The 14,353-nt window shown below is 41.2% G+C and overlaps 1 protein-coding gene across 1 annotated transcript; it reads right to left on the bottom strand.

Annotated features, from left to right (window-relative positions):
• Positions 1–1,907: 1,907 nt before the first annotated feature.
• On the bottom strand, positions 1,908–4,526 carry LOC119037318 (cathepsin G-like). The gene is made up of 5 exons (XM_037129484.2): positions 4,420–4,526; positions 3,510–3,657; positions 2,978–3,113; positions 2,558–2,812; positions 1,908–2,148 (listed from the first exon to the last, which is right to left on the bottom strand). Exons 1-5 carry the CDS (start codon positions 4,472–4,474, stop codon positions 1,987–1,989), a joined length of 756 nt encoding a protein of 251 aa, XP_036985379.2. The 5' UTR covers positions 4,475–4,526; the 3' UTR covers positions 1,908–1,986.
• Between the last annotated feature and the right edge of the window lie 9,827 nt (positions 4,527–14,353).

The following is a 14,353-nucleotide window of genomic DNA, read 5'->3' as shown; positions in this document are numbered from 1 at the left end:
GTGGAAACAGGTCAGTAAATTCTGACCACGCTATTCACAGACACAAAATAAGTCCCAGAGGGATCAAAGATTTAAACGCAACAAATGACAGAATAAGTACACTGGAAAACACACTGGAAGAATTTCAAGTCTCAAAGAAATCGCGTTATGTATGAGTAATATGAGTAATATGTATGTTTAAGTAACTCTGGTGCAAAAATATTTTAGAAATATGAAGACAAGATAAAACCAAACAAAACTAAATAAGTTTTTAAATTGCTGAGAAAACCAACAAGTATTTCGCATAAAAATAAGGTATCAAGTTGGAGGACGGGTCCACAGAGCAGGGTCAGTGTAGATGCTACTGGCTTTCACAGGATAAAGAGGGAAGAGTGTTTCTGGTCCATACCTAGTTTTGAGCCCGTAAATATAACTTCATTTCCATGGACTGGAACTGCGCCAACTACATAAAGGGAAACTGCATAAAGGGAAACCTCACTAAAGAGGAGTTGGGGGTCAGTGGGGTTGCTCCACATAGCACCACCCAGGGTCAATTACAGGAAAAATTGTCTCAGGCCCCAACATGAAGATGTACTGTGTGCTTCCAGGAGAAACCGAATCCCCAGCAACTCAGCCAGATAGAAGCCATAGTCACCCTGAACTGAGGATTTTCTGCAGATCTTATTCTTTCTTCTAAAACTTGTATGGTTTATTTTTTTTTTACATTAAAACATTTTGAGAAAGAGAGAGATATTGATCTTGTTGTTTCACTTATTTATGAACTCGTTGGTTGGTTTTTGTATGTGCCCTAATGTGTGACAAACATTCAATCTTGGCGCATTGGGATGACTCTCCAACCAACTGACCTACCTGGCCAGAGCTATTTTTTTTACAGTTATATCTCTGAGCCATTTGAGAGTTACTTTGGATTATGGTATGAGGAGAATGTTCAGTTTTACCACACCCCCAAAAAAAATCAAGTTGTTTTAACATCATGTATTAAAAGTTCATTGTTTCCCAATGATTTGAGATGCCACCTTTGTCAAATATTAGAACCTGTGCACCCCAATGTTTATAGCAGTGTTATTTACAATAGCCAAGTGCTTGAAGCAACCTAAGTGCCCATCAGTAAATGAAAGGATAAAAAACTGTGGTACATTTACACAATGGAATACTACACAGCAGAAAGAAAGAAGGAGCTTCTATCCTTCAGAACAGCAGGGATGGAACTGGAGAGCATTATGCTAAGTGAAATAAACCAGGTAGTGAAAACAAATATCATATGATCTCATGTATAAGTGGAACTTAATCAACAAAAAAACACAAGTGAGCAAAATAGAACCAGAGACATGGAAATAAAGAACAAACTGACAGGGACCAGAGTGTCGGGGAGGGGGCAATAAGGGAAAGAAGGGTAAGTGTCGTTAAGGAACATGTATAAATGACTCATGGACAATGACAATGGGGGGATTGAATGTGGGAGGTGGAATGAGTAGGGCAAGGGAGAGTAATGGGGGACAATGTGGACAACTGTAATTGAACAACAATAAAAACATTTTTTAAATTAAACCTTGCACGAAATATCAATTCTTGCCCTTTTGTCACCCTGTGCTACACACACCGGTGACACAGAGTTTAGGGTGCACCTTAATATCTTGTAGGGGAATCCCTGCTAGTGTGAAGGGCAGGGAGCCTGCCCTGAGACAGGTGGCCTTCCATCAACCCCCAAAGCTGTGTGGGTTGGGGTAGATGGTGAATGGATGGCTTTTAAGAGGGAAGTAGGTCATCCTGTCCCTGAGGATTGATTGTGGGAGGTTCCTTTGTCCTGGGAAAATAAAGGACTCCATTTTCCTGGAGAACTCAGACTTAGTCCTGACCACATTTGTGCAGAATAATGTTTATAACATGAGAAATCAGTTTTTTGCACTCTAGACACGGACATTTATTAAAGCTTTGGCAACCCCATTGGAGCTGGCTCCATCCTAAAGAACAGGGGGTAAGGGGGTTTCAGTGTGACTCTTGATGTTCAGATTGTCTCATTGTTTTATTTATCCAGGGCAGGAAGCGAGCAATCCTGGTGAAGACTGTTGGAGGAGCCCCAAAGCTTCTTCCATAGGAGACAATGCCCTGAGCCACATTGTTACACACCAGGGGTCCTCCGGTGTCCCCCTGTGGGTGATGAGAGAAAGGGACACTAAGCCAGGCTGCTGAAGTATGTACCTCCCCATTCCTTTTGTCCCATAGCCTGAACCTCTGTGTGAGATGGGAAGACAGTGGGGGTGCAGAATTCAAGCTCCTTCATCTTTCATTGGTTAGGCTTCAACCCTGGCAGTGGGTACTGTCCCTAGCTCAACCTAAGTCAAGATACCTTTACCTTTCCCATGAAAACACTGCATATGCATGTTGTGTATCAGGCAGTCCTCCCCTCCCCTCAGAGACTGCACTGATGGGTAAAAGCCCCCACTTTACTCTGGTCTGACCCCCACCCTGAAGTCATGGGGATGTAGTCTGTTCCCAAGCCCAGTTCTTTCCAGATGCCTCTGTCTCAGGTAGTGTTGGCAGATGCCTGGGGTCTTACCCGGAATGTGGTCGACTCATCATTCTGGTTCCCCACACAAATCTGCTTTCGGCTGTTGTAGGTATTAAAGAGATTGTTGCACACCTGATCCCTCTGTACCTCCAGCTGCACATCCCGAAGTGTGTCTGTTCGTCTGTTCTGGCCCACCAGGCCCCAGCCTGCCACAGTGCACTGGGACCCAGGTCTGAGCTCGGTCTGAAATTGAGGCAGAGCCACTGGCCTCACGAATTGATTCCGCCTGGCTCTATTTTCCAGCTGGTGGAAAGAGTACAGGCACTTAGGGGAAATCTATGCAGAGCTCAGCACACCACCCCTGGGTCTCTGCCCCTGCTTCCTCCTCCATGGACCAAGGAGAAAGTGAAGCCTGGACCTGGGAGGGAACCCACTCAGGTGGGAAACCAGAGGGTCAGGCAGAAGTACCTGCAGTAACATGATGTCATTCAGGTTGTTGTCCTCATTATACCCAGGGTGGCGGGTGGCTGTGAGCACCTGTATGCGCTGCTGGGTCCTTTCCTGCCTACTGATGTTGTGCGCCCCCAGGATGACCATTATAGTGCTGCAAAGGAAGGTAGTCTAGAGGTAGGTATGAGCTGCATGAGATACAGTCCCCAAGATCTACAGGGTAGGTGGAGAGCCCAGGGCAGCAAGACAGCAGCTGAGGGAAGTGAGGGGACAGGAGGGCTCTGGGGCAGAGATCACTGTGGCCTCTGCTTAAGTCATCCTAGTATTGCTTCCCCTAGAAAATTAAGAAATAACTTAAATTCATCTTTCGAGTAGTAATGCATGCCTTTTATTTCCTCCTTTGGTCTTCATTTACACTGGACTGTTCCCTGCCCTGCAAGACTTATCTAGTCTTTGTTCACCTCTTCATTGCTGGAACCCATCTCAGTGGAATGCTCTCATGAATGCTTCTGGACCTACCTTACTGGGGTCATGGAAGATTAATAATTACCTTCCCCAACAGCGAGCTGATGTCATCACAAAGTCTTCTCGCACCAGGAACCCCCCACAAAAGCTCTCACGCACTGGTGTCTGGGTCAGAAGGTATGCCATGTAGGGGAGGGAGTGGGGACTGGCTTCATGGCCTCCAATGATCTCCTCTGGAAGGAAGTATTCAGCAGTTATTACTCTGCTCACTGAAGTGTCAGTTTGGTGGCTCCAGAAAGGCTGGGAGGTGGGGAGGCTACAGAGATGATGCAGGGAGAGGAGGATTTGGTGGTGAGAACTGGGGTCTGCAGGGAACCACATCATGGGAGAGGGCTCCAGGGGCCTGTAGGAAACAAGGCTGGTTCCCCAGCCCAGACCTCAGCTCCCTCTGCCTCCCCCAAAGGAGAACAACCCTTGCTGCAGGCAAGAGCTCTTAGGCCTCTCTCCTAGGGTGGAGAGATCTGTGCTGTCAGGATCCAGAGCCTTCTGGAGCTGCTTCACCTAAAGTTTGCTGGTACTTTCTTATCCAAGAAGCTTTCCTGATTCCTGTTTTTCCAGCTCATGACCAGCTCATGAGCAGCATGGACTTTTGTAAGAATCTAGACATGAACTGATGGGGCTGTTATTGCTGTATCCTTGTCTCCTAGGTTTTGATACATGGGCTGTAGAGGGAATTCAAAGAGCAGAGTTGCAGAGCACATGCTGCATGCCAGGGGCAATTCCAAGAGTTTCATGTACACTAACTGACTGTCATGTAACTGTCAGCAACTGTATGAGGTAGGCATTGCTATTATTCCTTTTCACTGATGAGGAACCTGAGTCCTGTGAATTCAAATGATGTGCTCAATGACACAGAATTTGAAAGTGACTAGGATGTCTAGATCCAGAGTGTATGGGATGGGGATGGGCCTATGAGGGTTTGGATGGTCACTCACCTGCTCCAGCCCCAGGAGGTAGGAGAAAGGCCACCAGGATAAGGAGGAGCTGCATCTTCCAGAGAAGGCTGCTGAACAGTTGCTGCTGGTACTTCCTCCTGCCAGACTTTTAGCCTTCCCAGAGAGGAAGGTAGGAAGGGAGGGTGGGTGGGGACTAGGTGGTTCACAGTTCCATTTCTCTGGGGGTGTGGTAGGTTTCAATGACAGCTGGCCTGGAGGCTGGCCTACCAGCTGCCAGTGACTTGGAGGAAGAGAGGTGATCCAAGCCACCAATGTGTCTCCTGCAGTTGCTGAGGCAGTGCTTCAGGAGTAATGGAACTAGGGCACAAGGAGAGGAGATTTGGGCCTGGTGTTCCAGAAGCCCAAACCCACCCTATTGAACAATGTCTCAACAAGGCTTGAACACTGCTAGCTACCCAGAGCTTCCATTTTCTATTGCTCTGGGATTGAAGCCTGCCTGTCCTCAGCATTTGGGCCCTGGCTACCTGCCAAAACCCTGGCTGTTCCCACCACTTTCTGGAAGGTGGTGAGGCAGATTGAGTAGCTCTCACTCCTGAATGAGTGAAAGGCACTGACAGAGAAGGAAATGGAAGATAAAGATTGTGCCACTGAGGGTAACTTTGTCAGGTCACTTGAGCCCAGAGAAGGTCTCGCTAAAAGTTATGACATAGTTGAATACTTGTATTTGTTTGCTTCCTACTCAAGATGAAGGCCTTTGTCTCTCAGAAGGTTCCTGTGTGCAGAAAAAGCGTTGTGAGTTGATTTTGTTGAGAGCTGTCATAGCCTGCCTGCAAAACATATAAGCTCCTATTTCATCTGGGATTCATGAGATCTATTAAGCAAATCCCCCTTCTTCACCCAGGGTGGAGGGAATTGGAACTACACATTCATTATGTTACAGAAAACAACTCAGCCACTTTCGGGTATATGGAGTGGAAGTTTATTTTCATGTATGCGGACCCAGACGAGTCAGTCTCCAAATTCTGGGCCCTAAGCTGTGGGGGACAATTATCTATATAGGGTGAGGGGCGGTCTGACACTCTGACCGTTACTTTTGACTTGAAAGCAAGAAAGCTGAACCGCTGATAAGAGTTAATACGAATTTCTTTGTTCTTACTCCTCAGTTACTTAGTTACTTGCTCTCCCTGATCCTGTTGACTCATCGGCTAGCTCCCCTCCTGGGCAGGCCACTACAATTATAGAGTGAGAACAGGGAGTATACTGCAGAATGACACAGTGGATGTGAGGCACACTTAAAACTTTAGAACATTTGTGTGTGCTCAGAAAAACATTATAAGCCAGCGCGATTTTTTTAAAACCTATATCAAAATTGAAAAGTAATACTGTTCTTAAACTTTTAAGATTCCTGATAGGCCCACTTGAAAATCTTATGAAAGTTATATATCATCTCTTTATATTTAAATATATACACATTTTCACTTATATTTTAAATTGTAAGAAATTTAATCTTCCCTCTAATGTATGTTCTATGACTGCAACCTCATGAATTTTTTTATACATCTGAAAAGCAATATGCAGAAAAAAAGAGAAGAAAGAGAAAATAGTGTAATAGACTAACTGGTGTCTTATTTGTGCAATTTTAATTTGTTGTTGCTTAATTTTTTTCAACATTTAATTTTGCTTTAAAAACTTTAGTTTAAAAACAGAAAGATAAGGAACAGCCTGCACATGTGAAAAAAGGGAGTAAAGTCTATGCATCCAGTGGTTAGAATAGTGATGTGGGGAGGTGATTTTACTAACAGTGACCTAGGATTGCATGCCAGCCTTCCCACTAAAAACAACAGAAAACAAAACTGTTTAAATGTCTTAAACCTTCAATGACTAAAAGTACTGCCAATACAGGAGTAATTATCAGGCCAAAACTGAAAGCATAATGGGAGTCCAGTTAGACAGCGGTTTCTCTGAGGGCATTGCTGAACCCACAGAATTTGAGACTGTGGTCTGATGACCTTATAAAGTGAGGAGAGGAGAAAACCAAATCAAATTCACCCAAGGTCCAATCAGAGCCCCTCCCCACAGGAAGCCAAGACCTGACAATTCTGCACCCTCAAAGGAAGAAAGAAGAGCAAGGGGCTAGTCATTGCAAGTAATTCATGAAAGATCAGAATTAGTTGAACTTCTCATGGAATCTCAAACCTTAAATTTGCATTATCATGATTGTGGATGTGTCCCAAAGTAGCTGGCAGATTCTAATGCAAATCTAGGGGAAATTCACTTAATTCAAAATTTGAATCACACCTAAAACTTATTGTCTTGTTTATAATGACAATATATTGTGAAATGTAAAGAAGAACAACAAGCAAATTGAGAGAAAAGACACAATGACTGAGAAAGCATTGGATAATATTATAGGAATAATCTTACACAGATTACAAAACAAGTATGTTGATATAAAAATTATCTTTAACAGAGCTGCAGGAAACATGAAACTTTAAAAAGAGTTATACTATGTTTCCAGTCAAGATGGAGGTGTATGTAGACACACCGCATCTCATTGCACAACCATAAGAAAAAACACAACTAACAAACACAAAAAACACCCATAACTGCCAGAAAATCACCCAGCAAAACACCCAGACCTGTATAGAAGTCCAACAACCAAGGATTTAAAGAAGCTGTGTTCATCCAGATGGGTAGGCGGGTGGAGCTGGGGAGCTGGGGCACAGAGGATTCGGTCTGGGCACAGAGGATTCGGTCTGTGTGCAAGCCAGGGGTGAGAGGCAGTGAGGCCATGAGGGCCAGGTGATGGTGGATGGCAGAATGGGCAGCCCCACATGCATGTGTTGTAGATAAAAATCAGGGAGTCACCTTGCTAGTGTGTGATCCTAACTCCAGGCTGCACTGTGGAGCACAGGGCTCCAGCTACTGGACAAAAGAAAGATAATCATTCAGGCCGTAAACCCTGTGGGGGTTGGAACAGCAGAAGAAACTGCTGGTTTCATAGGAGAGCCCCAAACATACACAAACCCACCTACCTTGGGAACCACAACCAGTACAGCAACTGGAGGGGTGAAAGTCACACACAGGAAGTAGGTGAAATGATTGGAAATGGGGCAAGGGCCAGTGGAGCCTTCAGAAGTCAGCTAGCAGTGACATTGTCCCCTGTTTGTCCCATCCCCCACACACAGAGCCACAGTTACCCCACCCTGGCAATACCCAAGGCTCTGCCCCATAAGACTTAACGGGTGTGCTAAAATGCAATCAAAGAGCCCTACCTAGTACACAGACACAAGGAGGCTTCCAAAATCAGGACACAAAGAAATATGGCCTAATGAAGGAATAAAACAGAACCCCAGGAAAAGGACTAAGCAATGTGGAGACAGCCAATCTATCAGATGCAGAGTTCAAAATACTGGAGGTCATAATGCTCAAAGATCTCACTGAATACAGCAAAAACATAAGGGAAGAAATGAAGAGTATGCTAAGGAAAATAAAGAAAAATCCACAGGAAACAAACAGTGAAGGGAAGGAAGCTATGATTCAAATAAATGATTTGGGACATAAAGAAGAAATAAAAATTCAACCAGAACAAAATGAAGTAACAAGAATTCAAAAAAATGAGTTTAAGAAGATTCTGGGACATCTTCAAAAGGACCAACATCCAAACAATAAGGATGCAGGAAGCAGAAGATGAACAGCAAGATTTAAAAAACTTATTAGAAATAATAATAAAAGAAAACTTCCTTAACTTGGTAAAGAAAGTAGACATACAAATCCACGAAGCACAGAAGGTCCTAAACCAGGTGGGCCCAAAGAGGGCCAAACCATGACACCTCATATTTAACATGCCAAAGATTAAAGATAGAGAATCCTAGAAGCAATAAGAGAAAGGCAGAGAATTACCTACAAAGGAGTTCCCAGAAGACTATCATCTGATTTCTCAAAAGAAATTTTTCAGAGAAGAAGGGACTGGCAAGAATTATTCAAAGTGATGAAAAGCATGGACCTACAAAGAACATTACTCTATCCAGCAAAGCTATCATTTAGAGTTGAAGGACTGGTGAAGGTAAAGCTAACAGAGTTCATCATCACCAAGCCCTTATTATATGGAATGTTAAAGGATTTATGTGGGAAAAAGAAAAAGATCCAAACTATGAACCTTAAAATGATAACAGATTACAAATTACCAACAACTGAATATGGAAAACAAAACCAAAAACAAAAATAGACTAAGCAAACAACTAGACAGGAGTAGAATCACAGATTTGGAAATAATTTGGAGGGTTTATTAGCTGGGAGGGGCAAGGGAGAGAATAGGGGGAATGGTGCAGGGTTAAGGATCATGAATTGGTAGGTATAAAATAAACAGAGGGGTGTTAGTATAGTATAGAAGATGGAGAAGCTGAAGAATTTATATGCACAACCCATGGGCATGATCTAAGGAGACAATTACTGGAGGGAATATGGGTTATCAGGCAGAGTGGGACAAAGGAAGAAAAATTGGAAAAATTGTAAGAACAAAATCAATAAAATATACTTTAAAAATAAATACAGACATACCATTTGAAAAAGAACTAAATACAACTTCTAAAAGTGAAAGATGAAATAAGCAAAATTAAAGTCTCAGTGGATAAAGTTAATGACAGCTTAAACAAAGCTCAAAATAAAATTTGTATGTGTAATAACTCAGAAAATATTTCAAGAATACAGCACAGAGAAGCATAAAGATAAAAAGGTAGAAAATAATACAATTAGAAGGTGGAACATACTTATAATTAGAGTGCAGGAAGAAGAAAGACAGACTAGGAAAAATGATAATGAGATATTGGCTGAGATGTTTCTTTTCAAAAGTGATGAAGAACATCCAATTAGGGGGTTGAAAAGATAAACAAAATTCAAGTAGAATAATACAAAGAATTGGCAGAAATCTTAAGAGAGATCACTAGAGGAAAAAAGATGGTTTTCTACTAAGTGGTGATTAAAGGCTGAATTCTCAGTAGCAACAATGAGTGAAAGGTATCCAGGAAGAAACAACTTCATGGTCATTTGGGAAGAGTTTTAGACATAGGTTATAAATGAATGAGTAATGATACAGAATTAATGAATAGAGGATGAGAATATGATAGGACAGCTTGCCCTACAAAGGGAGATTATATACTTTACAAGCACATGTAGAAGATTCACAAAATATTGTCCATAGATTAGGTCTTAGAAAGTGTTCAAAGGATTAAACCTATACATCATTTGTTGTGGGCCACAGTGAATTTAAACTAGAAATGCAGACTGAGAATAAGAGCAGAGTAAGAGCAACTCCTGTGGGTGGAAGTGGTGGTGGTAGGGATGGTCTTCTACCTGTCTGTCAATGTGGTGGAAGAGGTCCTGGATTTATGAGCCACCAGCAAGTCCATGCAGATTGGTTTGATGTCACTGGAATTGTTCCAAAGTTTTTAAATGTTTGTTCCTGTGTTTGCAGCTCATCTTAGTTTATGGTTGATTTCTGAATTCTTCATTTGTTTGTAATGATCATCACCAACAGAAGTGTGAGATTAGTATCTGATCTTCACCTATGTTTAAACTTTGGTTCCACCCACTGCAATGGCACACAAACTCTGGATCATGCTCTTCAATTTTCTTACAAAGGCTGGCTAAGGTTGCAGTAGAGGGAAAGACCCAGTCTGCTCTCCTCTATTTTTAAAATTACAGAAATAGAGAACAAGGGGATAGTGACCAGAGGGGAGAAGGAAGGGAAGTTAAGGGGAAAAAGGGGGAGGGATTTGGAGGAACAAATAGGAAGGTCACAGGGACGAGAACTAAGGGGGGGGGGAGGAAATGGGAGGGAGGTGGGGAGCAAGGGGCAGGGGAGGCTGGGAGGGAAAAATAGACAAAAAACTGTACTTGAAAAATAACTAAATAAAATTTTTAAAAAAAATAGCAAAAAAAAAAAAAAAGATATAGCCCTAACCAGGTAGCTCGGTTGTGGGTTCTATTCTGCTCAGGCATTCCTGGTTGGAGTACGTGTGGGAAGTAACCAATAGGTGTTTCTCTCTCAAATAGATGTTTCTCTCACACATTGATGTTTCTCTCTGTCTTCCTTCCTCTCTCTATAAAAACAATAAATGTATTCTTGGGTGAGGATTAAAAAAATAGAAAAATAAAGTGTAGTTGGGACATGTGAAGAAGACATTTCTCAGTTCTCACTGATATGACATATAAGTAATAGAATGAAAGCAAAAGTTGCTAAATTAACTTATCACCATAAATATATATATATATATATGTACAGTGTCTAGTAAACTTCTACATAATTTTTTTCATTGTACTCCTCTGAGATTTAGTACTTCACAGTTAATACTGTAAAGCCATACTAAAATTACTGTAATGATATAAGAAATTATAAGAAAAAGTGTTCAATTGTGAATATATGTAACAAGTAGAATAATTTTATATTTTATATAACATATTTGACATGATAATATGATTAGTACAATCCCATGAAATTCTCCTTTAAATAAAATTATTGATCATGAAAAGAGAAGTTGACAAATCATGAGTCAAAGTCAAAATCATAATGAAAATAAAAAATGATTTCAAAAGTGAAGGAAATGACTTATAGCAAAATGTGCTGGTCATGTACAAAGACAAAGACTGACTATTTAACACTATGCCTCGAATGAATTACTTTAAAGATAAAAATAAAATTGAGCAGATAGGAGAATTTCTTTATAACATAAGAGAGAAAAAATTTTATTTGTAAACAAGACATACAAAAGACTAATTATTGATAATTATAAAGAAAAATGGATAGATTGATTTACATAAAAACTTCAGAAATTCTGATTACCAGACACTATTAAGATAGTGAAAATTAAAGCCACAGAGTGTGTGAAGATATTTGTAACAATTGAAAAAGGATTTGTATTTGGGAGATACATGTATATATATTAGAATATATAAATCTCATTCATGCTATCTTATTAGTATTGGGAAGCCAATAATTTTGAAAACAGATATGAAATTGGCAACTGTCTAGAAAACATAACTGATGAAACACACTCAAGAAGTTTGGATTTTCCTGTTAACATGAAATGGATTGATTCAACTATCAAAAATTGTTGTAGACTGCTGTGTCTGGTTTTAGTAATTATATCTCGATCTCTTGTGGCTAAGGGCGAGGGACAACCTTGGCCATAGGAGACAAAGCTTGTCTCTGGTAGCAAACACTGCCTCATTTTCCTCTCCCTGCCCCCAAAGCTTGGTCAGAAGTCAATGATGGGTAAGACCCCTGACAGTCTGGGGCAACCTAAGCCAGACTCGATCACTTGGGAGGCCTTCATGGAAGGATTTGGGGGGCTGCAACAAAAAGCAATGGACTCTTGCCCCCCAGCTTTGAGATAGCCCGAGTCCCCACATTCTCTGGGAGAAGCCCTTCCTGGCTGTAATCCCCTTAAGCCTGAATACCTGATGGGGAGAGGTGCAGTTCCTTGCCTTGCTAGAGAATGTCCTGGGGAAAAATCTGGAACCACAAAGACTTCCTGGTAAACCTGTGAAATCTGCTCTGCTAAGAGTGCTTTCATTCATATGTTAAGGGTGCGAGCGGGGAACCCTAAAAACTCTGTTCTTGACAGACTCTGACCATAGTAAGCCCTCAGATTTCTTTGAAATGTTTCTACTGTTTGATCCTTGCAGCCCTGTATTTCTGTGTATTACAACCCAATAAAAGACTATGGAGGTGGGGGCTCAAGGCCTTTTTCCCCTCAAAGAAACTGGCCACTGCTGGCCTTTGTCTCCCCTGAGAAAATGGCCACAGCTCACTATTCTTCCACAAGCAGATCACATCATGTCTTGGGCATATCCACCCTCATCTATGGCACCATGGGGACTTACGATAGTCGCCCCCACAAAAAATATTTAATGAAGGACAGCCAGAGGGTCATGTGACTTCACTGGAAATCTTTACAAAATATTCAAAGAATGCTATAGAATTTCTTCTGGGGAGTAGATGCTACCCATATCCTTTATGAGACTAGTAAAACCTCAATGTCAAACCCCATGAAGACAACATGGGAATGGACTGTTACTGGCTGCCCTCAGTTGAATATTGATGCAAGCTAAATCAATCAATAAGAAAGAAGATAGTATATCATGATGCATGTAGGTTCATCCCAGGTGTCGGGGCTTTTCATTGGACACTCAATTACTATAACATACCACATGGACTGATGAAAGAAGAAACTACTTGATTATGTAACTGAAGCAAAACAAAGAGGTATTTGCTAAAATTCATCTTCATTTGTTAAAAAAACTTAGCCAACTAGGAATAGAAAAAATGTTTTTAATAAGATAAAATTGTTCCCCCAAATGTCACAGCAATTATTATATTTAATGTGGAATACTGAATGTTTTTTGTTTGAGAGTGAAACAGTACAATGACACCTGGAGAGCCATAACTACATTTCTCTGCAATATTATACTAAATATTTTAAGGAGTGCATGTGGGCAGGAAAGAGAAGTGAAAGGTATAAGAACAGAAACCGATATATAATATGTACATGGAGAATGCCAAGGAATGCACAGATAAATTATTACAATTAGTAAGATAGTTTAACAAATTTGCTAGAAACAAGCTGAATTTCAGAATTAATCCTAGTTCTCTATATAATAACCCTGCTAAAATATTAAATTGAAAAAAGTTAACATAAATGACAGGAAAATGATCAATAGGATTCAGCAATATGACAGAAGCCACACTAACCTCTTCCCAGAATCAATCTGGAATTACAACTGAATTGTGGAGACATTCCCCAGAGCAAACAACTGAACAATAGTGAGAGAGAAGTATTATAACCTCAGAAAGACAGAAGAATCACCTTCGGCATAACCTGTCTGTACCTTCACAACAGTATACAAGACGTGGGGGACAGAGTGACACTTAGTGAACCAGTTGAAGGGAAGGAGCCATCAAAGAATGACCTAACAATAATCAAAACCCAATTACAGCCCTGGCTGGTGTAGCTCAGTGAATTGAGTGCTGAAATGTGAACCAAAGGGTGGAGGTTCAATTCCCAGTCAGGGCACATGCCTGGGTTGGCGGCCAGGGCCCCAGCGAGAGGCAACTACACATTGATCTTTGTCTCCCTCTCTTTCTCTCCCCCATCCCCTCTTTAAAATAAATAAATATAATCTTAAAAAAAAAACCCAATTACATCCGGAGATCCAACATAAATGGCATCCCAAGAGCAGAAAGTTCAGGAGATCATGGAGACTGCACTACTGAATCTCACAGGTCTCCTACAATAGAAGTTCACACCACAAACTCAGGGAGTCAGAACAGATCGATTTAAGAAACAGGGGCTAACAGGAAAAGACTCACAAACAGTGGGAAGACAAAGAAACAAACCCCAAATGAAAGGAAAGGGAGAAGCTTCAGAAAGAATGCTAAATGAATGGAGGCAAGTATCAGATATTAAATTCAAAGCAATGGTTATCAGGAAACTCAATGAACTCACTGAGAATTACCCCAAACTGCAGGAGAACTAAAATGAACTTACTGCAAACTCTATCAACATGAGAAAGGATATAGAGACTATCAACAAGGGCTAAGAGGAAATGAAGAATACAATTTCCGAATTAAAGAACACAGAAGGAATCAAAAGCAGGCTAGATGAAGCAGAGGATCGAATCAGCCAGCTGGAGGACAAAATAGAAAAAAATACCCAGAAAAAGCAAGAAAAGTAAAATAGACTCAGAAAGAATGAAGAGGTGTTAAGGGAAATGCAGGACAACATGAAAAGTAATAATATCCATATAACAGGTATACCAAAAGGAAAAGATGAGGAGCAAGGGATAGAAAACCTGTTTGGACAAGTAATGATGGAAAGCTTCCCTAAATTGATGAGAGAAAAAGTCACATAAATCCAGGAAGCACAGAGGGTCACAATCAAGAGGAACTCAAAGAGGCTCACTTCAAGACACA

This window comes from Artibeus jamaicensis, unplaced genomic scaffold, assembly GCF_021234435.1.
Source record: "Artibeus jamaicensis isolate MK-2021 breed Jamaican fruit bat unplaced genomic scaffold, CSHL_Jam_final contig_588, whole genome shotgun sequence".
NCBI lineage: Eukaryota > Metazoa > Chordata > Mammalia > Chiroptera > Phyllostomidae > Artibeus > Artibeus jamaicensis.
Note: the sequence above shows the minus strand (reverse complement) of the source record. Positions and strands in the feature narration are given on the sequence as shown.

What these genes read in the sequence shown, in the direction of transcription:
- LOC119037318 (XM_037129484.2), bottom strand. Translation starts at nt 4,474, where the DNA reads ATGCAGCTCCTCCTTATCCTGGTGGCCTTTCTCCTACCTCCTGGGGCT. An exon ending in TCAGCTCGCTGTTGGGGAAG is followed by an intron (nt 3,114 to 3,509) that starts GTAATTATTAAT and finishes CTTCCTTTGCAG; the next exon opens with CACTATAATGGTCATCCTGG. An exon ending in ATGACATCATGTTACTGCAG is followed by an intron (nt 2,813 to 2,977) that starts GTACTTCTGCCT and finishes TCTTTCCACCAG; the next exon opens with CTGGAAAATAGAGCCAGGCG.